Raw genomic sequence first — 21495 nt, 5'->3', positions numbered from 1 at the left:
ATTGGTAGCGCTTTACTGCCTCCTGAGCTCGCACACCGCTTTCGCTAGAGAACCTAGCTACTTGCGGTGTAGACATACCTTTATCAAGAGTCGGCGTGTTCAGCAGAGACACCATGTGAACCCCACCGGCCGGCGAGGCATGGACATCAGCCCGAGTCACAGTCGCTGAAGCCTGAGCGGAAGTCGAAGTAGCTGAAGGAGATGGCCGGATCTTGGCTAGAGAGAAAGCATCTGAAACACCGGAAGGGGGTGAACGCAGTTCCTCCCGAGTAGAGGACAATTCTGATGCTAAAGTAGAAACTTGCGCGCTAAGTGTCAGTAACAACTAGGCCCCGTTCGTGGCCGCTAAACCAGGGCAAAGAGGAGACCCAGTCTCAGTAGGGGCTACACCCGAAAGACTAACTCTGTCTGACGTTAACATAGCTTGACCGGAGGCTAAATGTTAATCAGCCAAAGTCGAAACCTGCGAACTAATCGTCAGTAACGACGAACGCAACGTCGGAGGGCAAAACACCTGAACCACCAGATGCCCCCGACACAACAACATCTTAATCAACAACAACATCTTTGTCACCGCGAGTGACCTTGTCCCTTAAGCGGACAAAATGGCGGTCGACGGCTTGTCGACCAAAACATCATAACATTTGCCTGTTCCCGGTTCTGAGAGTGAAATGGCGGTTAGTCCGGCACTCTTACTCTTACTAGACGAGGAATCTTTTCTTAGTAGGAGACGCTGCAGCAGTAGCCTGTCTCAAACTAAGTATATACTTGGCGTTCTCCGCCATGACAAAAACGAACTCACGAAAAAATTCTTACTAGAAAAATTCTTACAAGTTCGCAAAAGCGCGACAAAATTGTCGCCCAAATTTTCATAAAACAGGCAAGGTCTCACCCAAACAGCAAAGGTGTAGGTAAAGCTCAGCGGCAGACCAAGGGGCGAAGCCAAAGTCCGAAGACTAGGAAACAAGGCTGAAAACAGCCAGAGCGTACTTGATAAGCGACCAGTCTTGTTGAACGCTGAGTTGTGAATGATAAGATGGCGGCATATGCGCACGCATACGGAAGTCAGACTTGCTATAGTCTGGCCTTATGGGATTGATCACTTTCTTTTTTAGAGTGGTCTCCCTTGTTACCAAGGGGACGCGTATAGCGTTACCAGCACTGAACTAGAGTTAATTGCTATTTGTGAGTTGGGTAAAGATATGTAGCAGTCCCTCTCATGAACGGACACCCTTGGGCCATAGCAAAACTGTCCGTACATTGCAGGTGTTCGGTCACGGGAGGGGTGACCACACCACCCCCTCCCCCATACACTCACACAGAGACACACAAACAACAGGATTGAGTCTATGCTAATCACTTCTTGTGGCTATACTAAACAATAACAATAAACTCATAATACTTCTTTAAACGTTCTGTAAAAATGATTTGTATGAAAAGTGTTGAAAAGAAGAGATAAAATAAATCCTCAAGGCAGTGAACACACTCACCATGCAATGACATACGAAAGCAGCCACACAAACACAGCACAGAGGAGCATGTGCAGATGCTTTGCAAGAATAAGCTTGAAAACCAGTTTGAATAAATAGCAGCAGATAGAGCTGCATCTCATAATCATGTAATTTATTTTTTTCTTGTCTGGCTTTATTGACTGCTTGCCGATCATGTGGCATGGCAGTGACTTTACACTCTTCAGTCGGAAATACACTGTACATAACACAGCTCCCACTCTCCCTCACTAATGCCTACCCCAAGCCGTGACAACTGATGCTTGGAAATTGTGTGGAAGAGTACACCTCTCTATTTCTCTCCAATGCTCTTCCTGCTGACATGCAGTGACACCGGACACCCACAGAGTTTAGCCAGCTACCCCTCCACCCCACCCCCCCCCTCCCCCCCCCCTCCCTCTCTCACTCCCTCCAGCCATGTACTGTTGGGGACTGTGGACAGAGAGGCCAGCTGCACTGTTCACTCAGAGCAAAACCAGTTGACTGTGTCGTAACTTTTGACAAAGCAAGACAAATGAAGGGTTCACAGATTAGGCAACCGACTCACTGGTCAAGGCTGAGGGGAAACAGTTTTGTCAATGAAAGAGATTACACACAGACACACGATGCTGAGAACTGTGGCCGGTTTTTCACTCTCTTTCGCTCAGGACCTTCATCGCCTGTGGTTTCTGTTGTTTACGTCCAACAGACAAGAATAAAGTGCAGTTTCATGTTGGCATCTTCGCATGTACTCCACTCCTGACCAAAACCACCCCCCCCCCCCCCCCCCCCCCTCCTGGTGGGTACAGGGGCACTCAAGTTATCAGTGACTGTCATCACGCCATTGCGGCTGTGATCTTTGTACCAAGAGCCGGACTGCTCTGTTATCGATTTTGTTGTGGTGAAAATTTGACGATGGTCTGTCCGTACATTGGAGGTATGACCTGCTGTTGGGACCGAAAATGAGTGTCCGCGTCCACGTTTTGCAGGTGTCCGTTTAAGGGGGGGGGCAAATATAGAAGGAAAACACTCCGTGCCCAGCAAATGTGTCCGTACATGTCAGGTGTCTGCTCACGCCGGGGGCCGTACATTGCAGGGACTGCTGTAATTCAAATCACTTTTATGCATGCAGTATTATGCTGTTTAAAGTAAAATTATTATAGATGAAAAGAATTAATATCTTGCCAACTTGTCTTTTTTTTCATTTAGTATTTTAATATATACTCTCTCATTCAATTTTTTTAATTAAGCTCTCAGCTAAAGTTAAGTATTTTTTTAAAGTAATGTTAGCTTCAGACACCTTTTCGTTTATTTATCTGTTTGTTTCTTAATCTTTTCACCATTTATTATTCACTTCAGAAGCTGAAAATGGTACAGTAATTCACTGCCTTGGCCCCTCCCATCCCACCCTCTGTCTTTCATTCCTAATCCAATTCCCCCACCTCAAATCCCACCTCTTCTGGAGTTCATTTTATTTAATAACATTTTATAATTTGAGTCACTCTAGATCTCAAAAGGAAAGCAATACATGTACTTTTTTTTAATAAAAACAGAACACCATCTTTCAGCATTGCTAGTTTTATCAGATTAACTTGTAATTATTTATGTAAATACACACTAGCAGACATACATCTGAAAGAAAAAATAAGGTGGATCCTCTGTTGAGAGGACAAGGTCCCTTTATTGCAGGTGTCCTCTCAAGACAGGTACACTTTAGTCAAGCTTAGTGTAGATCGAGGGACAACAGTAGGCAGTGTTGTTCCCAGGCATCGGTCTTTGGACAGCTACTTTTTTGATCTGACGCACCGGTCTGACCCCTGACCGGCGACAGTCCGATAGTTTTGACATGTGGAGGTATTCTGATTATCAATTTTCCTACAAAGAGGACAGAGCCAGGGCGTTTGGACCAGTACAATTATCTTTAACCCAGGTCGAACTGACATTTTTTTCTCTGAGGCTGGGAACAACACCGAGAAGGTGTACTTTATTGGGAGATGTCCTCTCATTAAAGAGGCCTCACACTTTCGGTACCACTGTACTCGGTATCAAAAGCAAATCTGCATCAACAATCATAAAATACTGACGGTAGCATAGCAAAGAAAAACTGACAGACAATTATCAAGCGCAACGGCAGCACGACAAAAAGCAGACCTGCAAGACGCAACAATGGAACAAAGCCCAGAAATCCTAGCAACAATGAAACAATTAATTTACCACCGACTGACCTTCAACACCATTGGGCAATGTCAACAAAACCCCTGAAGAACAAATAAGTCACCGCAAACAGTACTACGTGGAATAATATATAATATATAACCACATGAATGTCACAATGAAACAACACATAATAAAATGATCTAGATGAGTCTCTTCAGACAAAGAACTGGAACGACTGTGCCTTTAACCATCCCATTGACTCTATATGACAATACAGTGGAACCCCCCTTTAAAGACCTAAACAAATCTGACAAAATCATGTGTTAAAAGTGAGGGGGTCTTAAAACCGGGCTAAATTTACAGAGGTTACGAATAGAAAGTCTGAGAAAACAGGGTCTTAAAAGGGAGGAAGTCTTAAATTGGGGGGTCTTAAAAGGTGGGGTTCCACTGTAGCTGTGTAATACATTTCTATGCACATACATGTACATGTGTGATGGACTGATGATCTAATAGTTGTCACCATGATATTTCAACTACTAATTTCCCTTAACTTTTAACACATTATGTACAAACCTCAGTGTAACGCTCTTGACAATAGTGTACATACTACACATGAGTTATGATAACAATTTAACAAGCATGTGATTATACACCAAACCAGGTATAAGAAAGATGCAAAACTGAAACGATTGAATCAAGAGCATGTTCAATGAAAACATCCCATCCAACCCGTTAACAATCAACCTTCAGATTTCTTTTCAATCAACCAGTTTTATACATGTTTTATACATATTCATTGCAGCAGATATATTTGTGTGCAAACCTTTTCCCTGGGGATGTGGTAACCAAAATAATATATAATTTACATAAGTGCAGACAAAACAATATAGATTAGAAACACTGTAAATAGGCATTCATCAGCAAATCCTGATTACAGCTTTCCCAAAACAAAAGATCACTATACAGAACTTTCATGCATAAAAAAACATTCTTCATAGCCAACAAAAACATGAAGACACATGTTACATAAGCCACTGGTGAATTAACAGAGAGAAAAATAAAGAAAGGTGGTCATATAGGTTTTCACTTCCATGGGAGGTAATCGGAACCGACCAAACAGACTGAGCCAGTAGCGCGACATATGTCGTGACAACCAGGTGACAGTATACGTAAAGTAGCGCGACATATGTCGCGACAACCAGGTGACAGTATACGTAAAGTAGCGCGACATATGTCGCGACAACCAGGTGACAGTATACGTAAAGTAGCGCGACATATGTCGCGACAACCAGGGGACAGTATACGTAAAGTAGCGCGACTTATGTCGCGACAACCAGGGGACAGTATACGTAAAGTAGCGCGACATATGTCGCGACAACCAGGTGACAGTATACGTAAAGTAGCGCGACATATGTCGCGACAACCAGGGGACTGTATACGTAAAGTAGCGCGACATATGTCGCGACAACCAGGTGACAGTATACGTAAAGTAGCGCGACATATGTCGCGACAACCAGGTGACAGTATACGTAAAGTAGCGCGACATATGTCGCGACAACCAGGGGACAGTATACGTAAAGTAGCGCGACTTATGTCGCGACATCCAGCCTAAGGGTTAAGACCTGATTTTCTCAACTTTTAAAGGTCTTGAGGGAGTTCCACCGTAAACACACAAAAAACAGCAAACATACAAATAAACAAAGCACTCAGCATTTCCATAAAAGATAATTGCAATGTACCTCCATCTTTCTGGTCCTGATGCTTGCGCGACAACACTTGCAGATGATTGGTGCAGCCTTTGAGGTCATCCACTGTTTCTTGCAAACCGCCCCGAACATTGTCACATGAGACGAAGAACTCGTAGCAATCTTTCAGCTCCCTCGAAGGACGAGATTCTATGTGATGAAGGTTCACCTTGTTTTTCTGTAAACATTAAATGTACATAGAAATGAGGGAGAGAGGTGGGTTGAGGCAGTGTCTTGAGTAAAGTTCTGTTCATAGTTGGCCAACGTACAACCATGCAACTTTCTACCAACTTCAGTTGGTTGTTACATGTAAGTTGCTCAGAAGTTGCTGAGACCAAATCAGAAAAGTTGGCCATATGAACAGTCCCAGCGAATTAGACACTATGATGTGTGATGAAAAGAAGAAGAACAAAACTAGCTGCATTCTAAATGACTTACTACAAATTATTCTAATGTCAAACGTTTGGTTGAAATTCACGACCTCAGCATAAAACCATAACTGTCCGATTCATTCCCTCGCTGGGAATAAAACAAAATTGGTACTGACGTGTGTACCACACTTCCAAGGTATACACACCAAATTTCAGCTAAATCAACCCATAAACTCCAGAGATCTAAGTGCGGACAAACAAAGAGAGCGAAACCTATAAACCCCCAACCATATGGGGGTGTAACAAAACTACATGTACTTGTTTTGATAACAGTTCTAAATACAAAAAAATCAATCTCACTCACCTCAAACACTTTGAGGGCATCAGCAAGAGCTCCCACTTTTTCCGGCAATGAGAAAACAAGTGTGGCACTGCCCTCCTTGTCATCGAAGTCATGCACGTACATACGCTGGTGGGACTCTGGCTTCTGAAAAGTACACACTTCTCTGATAAGGTACACGCACCTCTGATAGCATCATAAAAACACGTTATGTTTTGAAGTACACGCACCTCTGATAGCTGTATCATAAAAACGCTGGATCTTTTAAGTACACCCATCTCTGAGAGCATAATAGAAACACATTATCTTTTAAAGTAAGCACACCTCTGAGAGCATATTAAAAAAACACTGTATCTTTTAAAGTAAGCACACCTTTGATAGCGACAGCAACATTATCAAAACACTGTAATTCTGTCAAAATACATGCACCTCAGAGGTAGCATCATACTTCTAAACCTGCAGTTAGATAACTTAATCAATCAATCAATCAATCATCAGTCAATTGATTGATTTAGAAATTAAAAAAAAAATCCTTATCATGTTTTAAAGCAATAGAATTTCAAGGGAGTTTGAGTATGACAGTACCATGCAAATTGTGAACCTGCACTCTACGCATATCTTCCGTCTCTTTCTGTTATCCATCATAGGCACAAAGTATCAGACTCCACTCACTTCTAAACCATCTCTACCCTCAAAAGCTGCTTTCCCAAAGCAAAAGAGGCTTTTATCTTCACTGTTTCCCGCAGTTGCATCATCATTTGTGAAAGCTATAAAAACAAAAATACTGGGGGATTCTATCAACTGAAAACTATAACCATAAAAATAATGCAAATTAATTGTCAGCACTCTGATCTCATCATGTGTGATTAAAGACAACACAGTCATAACATTGCATTGGATGTGTTCAATTATGCATACCAGAAGCATTAATTTAGAGGGGCCATTCTTGAGTTGTTTCTGACTATTCAAATCCAACAGTATTATAAATCATGCATACCTCAAGCCAGCATAGAGGCCATTCCTCATACATTATACATACTTGTATAAACACATTTCTGACTACATGTATCCAAAGTTTTAAATAATCTGACCTTACATTTGAACACAGCTGTACAGTGGAACCCCCACTTAAGACACCCCATTTAAGGCTTTTAAGACACCCCATTTAAGGCTTTTAAGACACCCCATTTAAGGCCTTTAAGACACCCCATTTAAGGCCTTTAAGACACCCCATTTAAGGCTTTTAAGACACCCCATTTAAGGCTTTTAAGACACCCCATTTAAGGCTTTTAAGACACCCCATTTAAGGCTTCCCTCCTTGTAAGACCTTGATTATTTTTAGATGTTCTGTTCATAACCTCTGTCAATTTACCTCCATTTTAAGGGGGCTTCCTCCTTTTCTAGAACTCAATTGTTCTCATGAAGGTGTTAAAACAGGGTTCCACTGTACAGTTATAGCCTTGACACTGCCAACATTCAAGGTTGATTACACTCATCGACTGTGCTCTCTTCTATTTCAGTAGTAAAACAAACAAGAGGTTTCGTCATCAGAGAGCACTGATAATACATATAATGTTGGAACATAGCCTTGAACCGATAGATTGCAGCTGACGTACCAAGTAACTTCAACTACAGTGGAACCCCCCCCCCCCCCCCCTTCTTTAAGACCTCAACACTTCTGACAATGAGGTCTAATAAGGAGAGAATCTTAAAAGTTAAAATGGAGGTAAATTAATTCACAGGGGCTATGATCAGAAAACACAAGGTCAGAAAGAGGGCAAGTATTAAATGAGAGGGCCGGCTTGCGAGTGCATGTTGTGTGAGTGCATGTTGTGTGAGTGCATGTTGTGTGAGTGCATGTTGTGCAAGTGCATGTTGTGCGAGTGCATGTTGTGCGAGTGCATGTTGTGTGAGTGCATGTTGTGTGAGTGCATGTTGTGTGACTGCATGTTGTGCGAGTGCATGTTGTGCGAGTGCATGTTGTGCAAGTGCATGTTGTGCGAGTGCATGTTGTGCGAGTGCATGTTGTGTGAGTGCATGTTGTGTGAGTGCATGTTGTGCGAGTGCATGTTGTGCGAGTGCATGTTGTGCGAGTGCATGTTGTGTGAGTGCATGTTGTGTGAGTGCATGTTGTGTGAGTGCATGTTGTGCAAGTGCATGTTGTGTGAGTGCATGTTGTGCGAGTGCATGCATGTTGTGCGAGTGCATGTTGTGTGAGTGCATGTTGTGCGAGTGCATGTTGTGCGAGTGCATGTTGTGCGAGTGCATGCATGTTGTGCGAGTGCATGTTGTGCAAGTGCATGTTGTGCAAGTGCATGTTGTGCGAGTGCATGTTGTGCGAGTGCATGCATGTTGTGCGAGTGCATGTTGTGCGAGTGCATGTTGTGTGAGTGCATGTTGTGCGAGTGCATGTTGTGCGAGTGCATGCATGTTGTGCGAGTGCGTGTTGTGCGAGTGCATGTTGTGTGAGTGCATGTTGTGCGAGTGCATGCATGTTGTGCGAGTGCGTGTTGTGAGAGTGCATGTTGTGTGAGTGCATGTTGTGTGAATACAGTGGAACCCCCCTTTTAAAACCTACAACAATCTGAGAAAACTAGGTCTTAATAAGGAGGGAGTCTTAAAATGGGGGTACCTTTACAGGGTTTATGAACCAAAAATGCGAAAAGACAAGGTCTTAAATTGGGGGGTCTTAAAAGGGGGTTCCACTGTATGCATTCAGGCTTGCACTATTTGAATATTCATGGGCAAAACAACAAAACAAGCAAATATCTTTGAATTCCCTGAATATAACACAAGGAGATGTCAAGATTGTGCTTCAGTGTAAACAGCAGTTTCACGTTTACTCTATGTTGGAGTTGCATCATCATTTTCACATGATAAAACCAAATGCCGATGTTACCCCACGCGTGAACCCGAGGGCACTCAGTCTGCATTTAAAAATTCATAAAACAGTGTCATCATGCACCTCTAAAACCAGCAAATGAAATCTGATGCAATATCAAGGTATGTACTGGGCTATGTTCCTCTCTGAAGTAAAGTTAAACCATAACAAGAATGTTCGCTATTCAAACACACTCACACTGTTGAATCCTTGTGATCTCACACACATACAGTGCAGTACTTGGGCTTGACTAAGGCTGAATGTATGACAAAATAATTTGATGGCATGCAAAATGGGGAATGGCAAAACCTCTGTGCATGTGTGTGTGTGTTATCTTGTATAAGTGTGTTCTTGTATATATATATGTGTGTTGTGTTGGGGTGGTTGTAATGTGTGTACAGATGTGTATGTATGTGATGTTCATGTTTTTGTTCTTTCCTTCCTATCAATTGTTTTTGAGACAAATCCAAACTGACAGAAAAGAGGCCAAGTCTTATTCTAAACTCTCCCCCCCCCCCCTACCCCCCCCCCCCCCCCTGTTTTATCTATCGTTATCTATTGCGCAGCTGTCAGTGCAGCACCTGACACAAAATGAACTCTCAAGTTGTAAGTGAAATAAAAATCGTATTCTTAATCACAAGTTATGGTTAAAATTGAGAAAAGTCATCTTGTTCAAGCATGAATCGATCAACTTCTTTCACAATTCAGAGATGATTATAAACTGAAGTGTGTGTGTGGATGTACAATTGTTTTTTGAACATGCAAATAAACAAAATCAAATGGACATAACAATTTTGGTAATGGGTTCCCCTAGATTTGCCCCAGCTCACAACGCTTACATTTTATTTCTTTTATTTGACCCTTCAAACAACAAAATTTATTTGTTTATTTTTAGCAGACAACAGTTCTGATAGCCCATTGAGGCAGGTAACCATAGAGTAGGCAACCAAGTAATTTGCTGGCTGTAAACTACCTAATACTTAAAAACAAGTCCCGTAAGGCGAATATACAACATTTAGTCAAGCTGTCGAACTCACAGAATGCACTGCATTAGTTCAGCAAGACCGTATACTCGTAGCATCGTCAGTCCACCGCTCGTGGCAAAGACCGCGAAATTGACAATCCAGAATAGCTAGCACGGTAGTGGTTGCGCAGGTCAGGATAGCATGCTTTTCTGTATCTCTTTCTTTTTAACTTTCTGAGCTTGTTTTTAATCCAAACATATCATATCTATATGTTTTTGGAATCAGGAACCGACATGGAATAAGGTGAAATTGTTTTTGAATCGATTTCAGAAATTTAAATGTAATCATAATTTTCATATTTCTAATTTTCAGAGCTTGTTTTTAATCTGAATATAACATATTTATATGTTTTTGGAATCAGAAATTGATGAAGAATAAGATGAAACTGTTTTTGGATCGTTTTATAACAACAAATTTAATTACAATTTTCAGATTTTTAATGACCGAAGTCATAAATGAATTTTTAAGCCTCCAAGCTGAAATGCAATACCAAAGTCTTGCATTCGTCGAAGATTGCTTGGCCAAAATTTCAATCAATTTCATTGAAAAATGAGGGTGTGACACATTCTGATAAGCATCGCTCCACGGCTATTGCCAGTTGTCTCTCTGACCGGATGCTATGTTGTACAGTCCTATGCGAATCTATCAAAACAAGAATAGAGAGTTATCTCCCATATGTTTTTCGCAAACACTGATCTAAATTTGAGATCAGTGTTCGCGAGACGAAAATGATTGCAGATTGGCCGACTTCGACAGTGATCTCCGTTCTGTTCTTCACAGTTATGATAAAGACATCGTTCTAAGGTCAAAACAAGTCGAAATTTTGGGACTGCTGCCGGAAGGAGACCGTAATACATGTATATGGTTTCATCACTGTCAACTGGTTACAGAAAAAATCGTCTGCTCCAGTGAGCGCCGAAACCAAACGGTTGATTATCACGTGACACTTTTGCCATATATTTAGAGTTGTTTGCACAGTAAATACAGCCGCGAAAAATAGCTCGCTTGAAACTGTCTTACATATCAATTCATTTGTAATTTAAATATTACAAAACACCATGAAAAAATCATTATCGACGATCGCGAATCTGCTTATATCAAAAATACATTACAAAAAGCTCTAAATATGTAAAAAAAAATCGGTTTCCTGGCCAGACAAGGAAACTCAAGGCATCCTGTCAGGGAGAGAATGAGCCGAACTCATTTTGACCTGATCGAGTTCAGGATGGGTGTGACAGAACGTGCTGCCTCAACTTTTACAAAAAGCCCGATATGACCTCATATAACGTCCTTAAAGACATTTATTGAAAAAATGAAAAAACTGTCTGGGGATATTATTCCAAGGAACTCTCATGTAAAAATTTCATAAAGATTGGTCCAGTAGTTTACGCTGAATCTCTCTCTACACACAGACACATACACAGACACAGCTAGACACACAGACACCACAACCCTCCTGGATTCCCCCTCTATGTTAAAACATTTAGTCAAAACTTGACTAAGTGTAAAACGAATCCTACCAAACCTGATCTATTTGGTCTTGTCACAAGAAACAATTTCTATTTTGGCCGCAGGGAAGAGGAACTGCTTAAAATATGAGACTGTCATAAAAATGTATAACTTACTGAAATCAATACTCCCCCCCCCCCCCCCCCCCCCCCACCCCTCCCACTCTCTCTCGCAATAACACGAGAAGATTTTGAAGAAAATCAATGCGGTCAGAAGCAAAACATCTGTTGAGCGTGTCACCGACTTTCCCTCAGTGACGCGCATTTTACACGCTTTTTTTGGAAAGGCACACATTCACGCAACGATTAAAGTAATGCATGACCATACACGACGTACGCTGAGACTGGCCACTGGTCACTGAACGGCACTAATCACTGTTCCTGTCATGCGTGACTTGAGACAAGCCCAGGGCGATAAGGGTACGTGTTCTGTTTCGCTCGAATGCCAAGTCAGCACAAAACAAAAAAAACCAACACATGTCAACAAAACACGTCTGCGTGCGCATTACCTCTGTGCTCTTATTTCCCAGCTTGGCTTTCTTCGCTGGAACACCCGCGTCCATCCTTGATCGCAAGCCGAATAACTGGACACAACAAATCAAAAACTGTAAAATGTAAAACGTTCAAAGACGGTGTAACTTTGCTGGCGTTGCACCGTGTTTTCGCCTTACTCTGTAAATCCCGCAAAACGTGTCGCAAGCGTCCTTGCCCTTCAATCAACCACTGCAGGCGTAATGTTTGCTGATTGGCTGATTATATAACAAGCGGTCGTTCATTGGTTGATTTGGGCACACCTCCGTGAAGGTGAAAGTAAACCAGTGCGCTGAAAATAGATTCGCACGACTTGTTGCACTAAAACAAGGTTGAAAGAGATGGGGGAAGAAAGGGTGAAAAGTTCAAGAGATTTATCTTTTATTTGGTCATGAACATGAATATGCGGTAAAGTACCACGTCTAATCTCTACCACGGTGTGGGAGACGTTCCATGCGTAAAATGCTCGGAGGCGGTTTGTGTTCAAGCAGGCTCTGAGGGGCCACTAGTCTTTTTCGCAGTCGGCTCAGATCGCTCGCAACAGTGAGTAGGAGTCGTAGGCAGTGTTCCCATGTTACTTTTTGGTTCAGTAACGTTCACTCATGCATTGGGTATCACAACAATTAGGCGACTAGATGCTACAATTCAAACATATCGCAATAATTGATCATTTATGTCAAAAAGTTGAGATTTTTGCGGTTAAGCTCGATGCGGACCAGCACAGACCATCGAAACCCTAGCAATGGGGAGCTGAACTAGCAAAGCAAAAGCAATGTTTTGGTGGCAACACAAAAAGTTACAAACTGCTCATAGATTTCTCTCAACATTAATTAATTCGAAGAGAAATGGGCAGAGCCTGCTGACCAAGGGTAGGGCGGGTGGTGTCGAGAGAGGTGAAGGGACGGGGAATGTTTACAGTGCCGTGTGCCGGGTTGTGAGCAGTGCCCGCCAATGTTTAGCTCGGGCACCGTCGCGACAGACGCGTCTTAGTTCTATGCGGGAAAATGCAGCGCGCTATTCTGGTCATCTATACAACTGTCGTCCTCATCTCTAAGGCAGACTGATACCGAGAGGTGTAAGTTACACCCGCCTTCAGGCTCAGGCATTTTCAAACGCTCGACTCAAGAGTATATAGGTTCCTTCCAGCTCTGTCTAGGGCGATTTGCGAAACTGTGACGGACAAAATAGATACAATACTCTTGTTGATAGAATAGCCCTATATCTTTAACCCTTCCTATTAGTGGATGGCATGACAGTGGTGAAATCTACATGTCATGAGACACAAAAAGAAATGTTCGAGCTCTGAAGTGTTTGCTCGGCAAAACTTTGATGTTCGAGCTCTGAGCAAATCAGTGTTGAAAATGTCCCAGCTCTGAGCAAAATTAGCTTACCCGTTGTATCTCATTCTGCATTTGAAGTATTTTTTTCACAAAAAATAAATGAAAATGAATAAATTCATCAATAGATAAAGATACAATTCAAAACAGTTGCCAATAGCTTGGGTTGTCGCTTGTTAGGCAGTTACCATTTTTGACCGGATTTTTTTCCTCTTAGGCCAACAAAATTTTGTCTGTTTCTGGTTTCATTTTCATTTTCATTACTTTATTGTCCCATCGCTGGAAAATTCGGGTCGCTTCCTCCCAGTGGAAAGCTAGCAGCAACGGAGTCGCGCTACCCAGGTGTCTGCGTGTTTAGGTGTATTCAACCACCTGCACTTATGGCAGAATGATCAAGGTCTTTTACGTGCCATTGTGATGACACGGGGGTGGGACATGGCTTCCGTCTCTGGGTCTGCACATACAGTTGACCCGTGTCCGTCCCGGCCCGAATTCGAACCTGCGACCTTCCGATCACAAGTCCAGTGCTCTACCATCTGAGCTACCGGGCCCCCAAACATATGTAACATGGCTAAAAAAAAATAGGGTAGGTAGGTAGGGATTTCCCCCCCCCCCCCCCCCCCCAAATGTAGACCAATAAAACTAACTTTAAAAATCGCGCAAAGAGACTGGATTCACTATACATAGAGACAAGACACTCAACACATTTACAAATCTGTGACAAAGACTGAAAGAGTATGACATGTTTTTCTTTGTTTACCTGGTCTGATATTTCCATGATGAAACAGAAAAGAAGACTTGAGACATCTTACATTTTGAGCTTGGACAAATGGGAAAATTTTTTGAGTTTGGAAAAAAAAAGTTTAGGGTCGGCGCCGAAATTTAGGGTCGGTTGGGTGACCAGAAACAGACCATTTTTTTTTTGGCCTTATCCAGGCTTTTTTTTCCTCCTTTCAAAGATGTTATGTTCGCAACCTCTGTACAGGTACCTCCATGTCAAGACTCCCGGGAGGTACAGAGCAGTGTTGGCCCCATTTTTTCAGATGTTTGAAGGTCATAAAACGGGAGTCCCACTTTACTTACTTGTTTTCAAATTTGCAGCAGTGCTCTCACATCGCTCAAGTAAAAAAAAAAAAGTAAAAAAAAAGTATGCGCATTCAGGTCAGTTAATTTTCCCCCGGCGTCAGGTCTGCCTTCCTTTTCAACCCGGCAACCATTGACCGATTTTTGGCTCACGTAAGTGTAGCCTATGCGATCGTAACTTTGTCTGTCTGTGCGTGCGTGCGTGCGTGCGTCTGTGCGTGTGTATGTCTGTGGTAGAAACTCTAACATTTGAAGACGTCACATTACATTGACGTCACATTATGACGTAAGAGGGTTAGACGTCACGCGAAGGAAGTACTGAAAGTCTCGGTCATTATTATTTTGAGCGCGCCGAGACTAGTTGGCAGTCGTGTCCTTGTAAGTAGGCTACATGCAGACAGACAGATCTAGATCTAGTGTCTCGCTTTCTTGCACAGTTTCACCTATGCTCTTTCTCTGTGTGTGTGTGTGTGTGTGTGTGTGTGTGTGTGTGTGTGTGTGTGTGTGTGTGTGTGTGTGTGTGTGTGTGTGTGTGTGTGTGTGTGTGACGGAGTGATTGAGTTTGTGTTACTGTTTGTCGATTTCTTACGTGAGCCTTGATGGCTTCGCCTCTTGTTTTTTCATAAGCTTTGTTTACTTTGTTTGCTGTTTCTGCAAGAGAGAGAGAGAGAGAGAGAGAGAGAGAGAGAGAGAGAGAGAGAGAGAGAGAGAGAGAGAGAGAGAGAGAGAGAGAGAGAGAGCTAGGCAGGCAGGCAGGCAGGCAGGCAGACAAACAGACAGTGCACCGACAGCCTAGAGAGAGAGATAGATAGAGAGAGATAGAGAGAGAGAGAGACTGAGAGAGAGAGAGAGAGAGAGAGAGAGAGAGAGAGACAGAGACAGAGAGAGAGACAGAGAGGTGAAATGACAGATTTAAAAAAACAAAACAAGAAAAGAATGAAAAAGAAACTCGCTGTATTGACACGACGCCTCGTCCTTATCTTTCGGAAAAAACAAAAACATGCATTCTTGTGTCACGTTCTCTGTTCTCCCAGACAATAAAGCGTTATACAGCACAGAACATTCCACGTTTTTCAATTTATTTTCGCAAAACAATCATCTGTGTTTGTAGTCTGCAATTCCCATGAACACTTGTGTTTTGCATTTGAGGTATATAATATATCAACAGACAATTTACATGAATAGAAAGAAAAATAAATGACTGTAATCATGTTTAAAATGAACCATATAACTAAATAAACAGTAAGCAGCCAAATACACAATCTTGACTGTCAGTCTAAAAATAAGACTTGACAAGGAAATATTCTCATTCAACATTCACCTTGTGTGCAATGGGGTGGCTACAGAACGGCAGGTGTCGTCATAATTATCACTGGTAAAATGAATGTAAAGATATTATTATTATTATTATTGTGATCATTTTTATGCGCCTAATCTAGATATAGCCCTAGGCGCTTACATATCAATTTCTGCCGTTTGAAATGGAATTTTTTACAGACAGACAGACAAACAGACATTTTTTACACACAATATATAACGCATTCACATCGGCCAGTAAAGCTCAGTAGCCTATTAGGCGAGCATTCACCTTTCACGGCCTTTATTCCAAGTCAAACGGGTATTTGGTGGACATTTTTATCTATGCTTTACAGGCACTCAAATAATTATGTACCAGCACACACACACACACACACACACACACACTCCGCTTCTCCAGCCACAGCCCCCACCCCTCTTCTCAAAATGAACGTCAGAAAATATGTCGGCTGAGTCGAGCACTGTTGTTATAAGGCAGTTTGACATCGGCATGGAAAAACGACACAATGTGCAATTTTGTGGTTTAAGAAGAATTCAAACCAATATCGTAGAACACAGTGAATCAGTGTTGTCAAGCTTACAGCCGGCTAAATGTCTCATATTGCACTGAAGTCGTGTTTCTGCTGTTCTGATGGACCAGGGTGGCTGTTATGCCATGCTCGTACTATATCTACGGTCACAATTATATTTGCTAAGAGGGTAAGGCTGGTGGTATAATGTGGTATGACGTGGCGCAGTTTGCTTGACATCGCAGTTGAGAATTCTCTTCCTGCACTAGGTGTGTGTATGTGTGTGTGTGTATGTGCGTGCGTGCGGTGCGTGCGTGTGTGTGTGTGCGTGAGTGAGTGTGTGTGTGTGTGTCAGTGTGTGTGTGTGTGTGTGTGTGTGATAATAAACGTGCGTGCGTGAGTGTGTGCGTTCGTGCGTGCGTGTGTGTGATAATAAACGATATGATGAAAATACCGTGCCTCACTGCCTGTCCTAGAGAGTGGGATCGCAGCGAAACAGCAGTTTTGACATCCCAGCCGCTGAGTTTGGTCTTTTGCCCTTGACTTCTTCTTCTTCTACGTTCCCGGCCATACGTCTAGATGTCCAGTCCAGTGTTCAGTGCAAATCCCGCAGTCAGCCGCAGTGATGCCGCTGTCCCCCACAGCTTTTCGCGGAGCTCCACTTCACTCGGCCACGTTTGGCGCCTCAGGGTGTCGAAGGTTGGACAGGTCTGCAGTACGTGCTCTGGTGTCTGGGGGCCTGTGCCGCACGGGCATTGATCCGTGTGTGAAATCTTCAGGCGATAGAGGTGGGAGAGGAGCTGACAGTGTCGAGTTCTGAGCCTGAATATGGTGACTTGCTGTTTTCGATCCAGCTGGTGGATATCGTCTTCGTCGGCCCCCAGGTGCAGACGTTCCCTCCAGGCGGCTCTGAAGTGACTTCGTAGGAGGGTCTTTTTTTCTCCGTAGGATGAGGGGTGTACTGACTGTTCCAGCTTACTTCCCTCCTCGGAGAGTCTGTCCGCTTCCTCGTTGCCACTGATTCCGCAATGGGAGGGAATCCACTGTAGGACGACAGTGGTTTTGCTGCTGAGGTAGTGCAGTTCCTGCTTTATGTCTTGCAGGATCTGTTCTCTCTCTCTGGTCTGAAGGCTCTGCAGGAGAGATCGGCAGTCTGTGAGGAAGACTGTCTGGCCAGGTAATGCCTCTTCCTAGTTCAAAGTCTGTGCTGCGAGGTGCAAGGCGTGTGCTTCAGCTCGGTAGTTTGTGGAGACTAGGCCAGTGGCGACAGACTTGCAGAGCGAGCTGCCGTCAGGGAACTTGATGTAGACACCGCCTCCCCCATTCCTCACAGCATGCCCTTGACAAAGAATGGGGGATGTGTGGTTTTATACACTGTGGTGAAGCCAAAGTGTCACACCGCAGCTTTTCAGCAGCTGGTCTGACATTAGCTTCATCGGGTTTTTGAAATTATGGAAGCTGGGCCGGGTGCAAGAAGTGACAGTGTCAGACTCGTACCGCAGCTAAACCGCAGCTATCTTTGTAATTGTGGGAACTGACGAACAAATACTGCGGCAAAGTTACATCAGCGTCGCAGCTTGTCTGGTGATGCATTTGAGAATCTTTCACTTCTTGAATGATTCTGAAATTATGAACCTTGCGGTGACTGTTATTATGTTAGACAAGGGCACCCCAACTACTCAGCAGCTAGTTTGACATCGCAGTTGAATACAGTCTTGGACCGGCTTATCTGGTTCTAAGTAATGGGAACCAGGCTGTGGTGACAATGGAGTGTGGCGCTGCAGTTATAACATTTCTGACACTGTAGCTGAGATTGTTAGTCTGACACAAGTCAGTCTGTGTGGTTCTGAAACGATGCCCGTTCTGGTGCAAATCAGTAAAGTGGCAGTGGCAACGCAGCTATACAGCAGCTGGTTTAACATCGCAGTTGAGCATGTCGTGAACTTCTTGCTCCATCTTCTCTGGTTGTGACATGATGGATGTGGTGGTACAGACGTAGCGTAGTAGTGACAGCACCTCTGGGGACAGACGAAACATGTTAAGAAGGATTGTGTGCTTTGTTCTTCTTCATTAGTCTTTATATATGAATGAAAGTAGCTGTATACATTCAAATATGATACTGTGGACCCCCCCCCCCCCCTTCCTTACGACCTTCATAAATCTGAGAAAATCAGGTCTTCTTCTTCTTCTTCTTCTTCTGCGTTCGTGGGCTGAAACTCCCACGTACACTCGTTATTTTTTGCACGAGTGGAATTTTACGTGTATGACCGTTTTTTACCCCGCCATTTAGGCAGCCATACGCCGTTTTCGGAGGAGAAATCAGGTCTTAAAAAGGAGGGAGTCTTAAAATGGAGGTAAATTTACAGAGGCTATGAACTTGACAGAACATCTGAGAAAGGAAGGTCTCATAAAGGAGGAAATCTTATATTGGAGGGGGGGGGGGGGGTCCATTGTAGACGCATTATATAATTATGCCGCTGTGTAATGAAGGAACAGCACCACTGGGGACAGAGGAAATATGTAAAGAATTATTGATCGATTATGTACTGGCGGCCTTCACACACCGAGCGAGTCTCGGTGGAGATTAGACATATTGGTAAAAGTTAACGGATCATGAAAAATGTGAGCGTCGTGTCAGTTTTAAAAAGAAAAGGGCATGACATCAAGCGGACACTGTTTAGACGGCATTTTCCTTTTAAAAACAGGCAGATCGAAGTTAATTATTTATTGAAGCACCAACGGCGTGTCTCAACTGACGGCAATTCCCATTGTGCTATATTTTTGAATAGACGATGTTCGGAAATAACTCTGTCGGGTTTGTATAAGTTGTGAAAGAGTGAATACTCTGGCTTTTATTGAGGCAAACTTTCCAACATGACATTATAGACCAGTCACTAGCGAGGGGGTGTGTCTGAAAGACGTGGACACGGATCAAGTTGGAAAGCTTGCCTCATTGAGAATATTCACTCTTTCACAACCAATATAAACCCGACAGAGTTATTCTCTAAGCTTGTCTCACCTCATGGGTGGGACTGACAAATGTCATGAATCCTGAAGCCGAACCACAAAAAAAAAAAAAAAAAAAAAAAAAAAGAAGGCCATAATCGAATCCGGATTTCCGGCATATCATACTGTAAGAATCCCACTCATGTCTCACCTTCATGAGAAATTCATGTACAAATCTTCCACAGCCTCCCATAAAACCCCGACACCCTATGTAAGAGTTATTTCCAATTGTCAATGTAAGCCAATGCACTCACTGGGCCTAAGGTTGACCAGGTTGAGCTGACTGTCGGACCACTCGGCGATGGTCCGGAGGAAGTCGTCGTGAGTGGTCAGCGACACGCTGCGGGCGAAGGACTCGCTCAGCGGCCGCACGAGAAAGCTGAACTGGACACAGTCAAGGAACATGCAGAGAACTGACTGGACAGGGTCATAGTTAAGTCTTCCCCCTTCCATTTCTTTTGTTTAGATTATGAATCTAACTGGGATATAGCCAGCATAATGATTTAAATGATTGATATTGTGATATGTCATTCTTCTCGTTTACCAGTACTGTTAATGCCATGATAATGTTGTTCCAAGGCCTCGGTCTTCGGTCATTTACGCATTCTTTTTTGATCTGACGCATTGTTCTCACCCCAGGCCGGTCGACTGTCCGATAGTTTGACTAAGACACGCAGGATTTTTCCGGCCAGGACATTATGACCGATATGTATTTTGAATCCAGGTCCAAGAGACTTATTGTCCTCTGTGTCTCGGAACAATACGGGATCAGCTCGTTACTCCCCCGTATCGCTACTCCCCCGTATCGTTACTCCCCCGGCTCGATACTCCCCCGGCTCGTTACTCCCCCGGCATCGCTACTCCCCCGGTTCGTTACTCCCCCGTACACACAAAATGACTGGATAACCCTGTGATAGTAAGTTGGCATGAAATATTGTCCCTCCCCCCCCCCCCCCTCCCCCTGTCCAGCTGTTTTGTTTGTTTCTTTGTTTGTTTATCCAGAGGGTATGTGCGTAGAAATACTCACTAATAAAAAATAATAAATAATAAATAAATAATAATAATTTCTCCGGAAAAACAATATTTGATGCTAACTTACTATCACAGGGTTATCCAGTCATTTTCTGTGTACGGGGGAGTAACGAGCCAGGGGAGTGGGGAGTATCGAGCCGCGGGGGAGTAGCGAGCTGAGCATCTCGTTACTCCCCCGTATCTCAGTTCTGCTTAAAATATATACTTTTTATTTCAAAGATGTACTGTACACGAATGTACAGGCAGATCTGACAGTTGTAAGTTCTTTAAACATGCTCTCTCTCTCTCTCTCTCTCTCTCTCTCTCTCTCTCTCTCTCTCTCTCTCTCTCTCTCTCTCTCTCTCTCTCACTCTTGAAAATTCAATTTAGTAATACCACAATAACTGCATTACTTAAGTGTAATAATGAAAGGCACGGGGGAGTAACGAGTCGGGGGAGTAGCGATACGGGGGAGTAACGAGCCGGGGGAGTAACGAGCCGGGGGAGTACGAGCCGGGGGAGTAACGAGCCGGGGGAGTAACGAGATGCTCCCAACAATACTGAATAATGGTAGTTAAATTGCTTTTTAAATGCAGTATTCATTCTTAATGCTGATTAACTGATGTGTCTAAACGCGTTGACGTTGTGTCCATATGTCAACAGTAAGTAAGGATACAATCCAGAATTTCCAGTCCTGAGAAATGGCGCCGTGCAGATAGTTATCCAACATCCGGTCCACATGACATCCGGGTCTTTCCACTGCGTTCACTCCACTGGATGGTAGCAGTTGCTGGTGACCCCTGGAAATAATAAGGTAACAGTTAATCCAATGAAGAAAAACAACACACACACACACACAAACCATAGATATAACCAAAGGCAATCTCCTTCACGTGTGAACGATTCGGCACGCTTTCTCAGATCTGGCCGCTGGTGTCAATGCAAAATCAATTCTCACAAAAACTGAAATTGCAACTCTGTACAGGAAGCAGCCAGGATGCTGAGTTTTGCTATTTGTCCAAGTTGGGGAGGTGGGGGGGGGGGGGGGGGGGGGCGGATGGTCTGAACCCATGTAAAAAGCTGCGCAGATCTCAAATAGTGACCAGAACTATTTGCACTGGAAAGACTGAACTTTTAACACTCGCGGGGCCACATGGTGCAGAGAAGGTGACTGTACTAGTTTTGTG

General features: G+C 43.4%; 3 protein-coding genes across 6 annotated transcripts in view; all 3 read right to left on the bottom strand.

Moving 5' to 3' along the window:
• The window catches only part of LOC138961626 (protein henna-like), a 32296-nt gene extending 20067 nt beyond the window's left edge, over nt 1-12229 (bottom strand). The window contains exons 1-4 of one of the 4 annotated variants that reach the window (XM_070333297.1): nt 12024-12229; nt 6125-6247; nt 5384-5567; nt 3713-3745 (exon numbers count right to left, since the gene is read on the bottom strand). In XM_070333297.1, the coding sequence (XP_070189398.1) occupies nt 3713-3745; nt 5384-5567; nt 6125-6247; nt 12024-12077 (394 nt within the window). In that variant the 5' untranslated portion in view covers nt 12078-12229. Of the gene's footprint in view, nt 1-3712; nt 3746-5383; nt 5568-6124; nt 6248-6685; nt 6800-12023 lie in introns of those variants that run through there. The other 3 variants (XM_070333296.1, XM_070333299.1, XM_070333298.1) reach the window with 3 other exon arrangements.
• Nucleotides 12230-15535: 3306 nt separating this feature from the next.
• LOC138961625 (uncharacterized) overlaps nt 15536-21495 on the bottom strand; it is a 12186-nt gene continuing 6226 nt past the window's right edge. The window contains exons 5-7 of the mRNA XM_070333295.1: nt 20985-21108; nt 19552-19681; nt 15536-18309 (exon numbers count right to left, since the gene is read on the bottom strand). Of these exons, the coding sequence (XP_070189396.1) occupies nt 18191-18309; nt 19552-19681; nt 20985-21108 (373 nt within the window). The 3' untranslated portion in view covers nt 15536-18190. The remainder of the gene's footprint in view (nt 18310-19551; nt 19682-20984; nt 21109-21495) is intronic.
• On the bottom strand, nt 16867-17884 carry LOC138961098 (uncharacterized). Its single transcript, XM_070332696.1, has 2 exons — nt 17855-17884; nt 16867-17424 (listed from the first exon to the last, which is right to left on the bottom strand). Exons 1-2 carry the CDS (start codon nt 17882-17884, stop codon nt 16867-16869), a joined length of 588 nt encoding a protein of 195 aa, XP_070188797.1.

This window comes from Littorina saxatilis, linkage group LG3 (assembly GCF_037325665.1).
Source record: "Littorina saxatilis isolate snail1 linkage group LG3, US_GU_Lsax_2.0, whole genome shotgun sequence".
NCBI lineage: Eukaryota > Metazoa > Mollusca > Gastropoda > Littorinimorpha > Littorinidae > Littorina > Littorina saxatilis.
The sequence above is the reverse complement of the archived record's forward strand: the minus strand, read 5'-3'. Positions and strand labels throughout refer to the sequence as shown.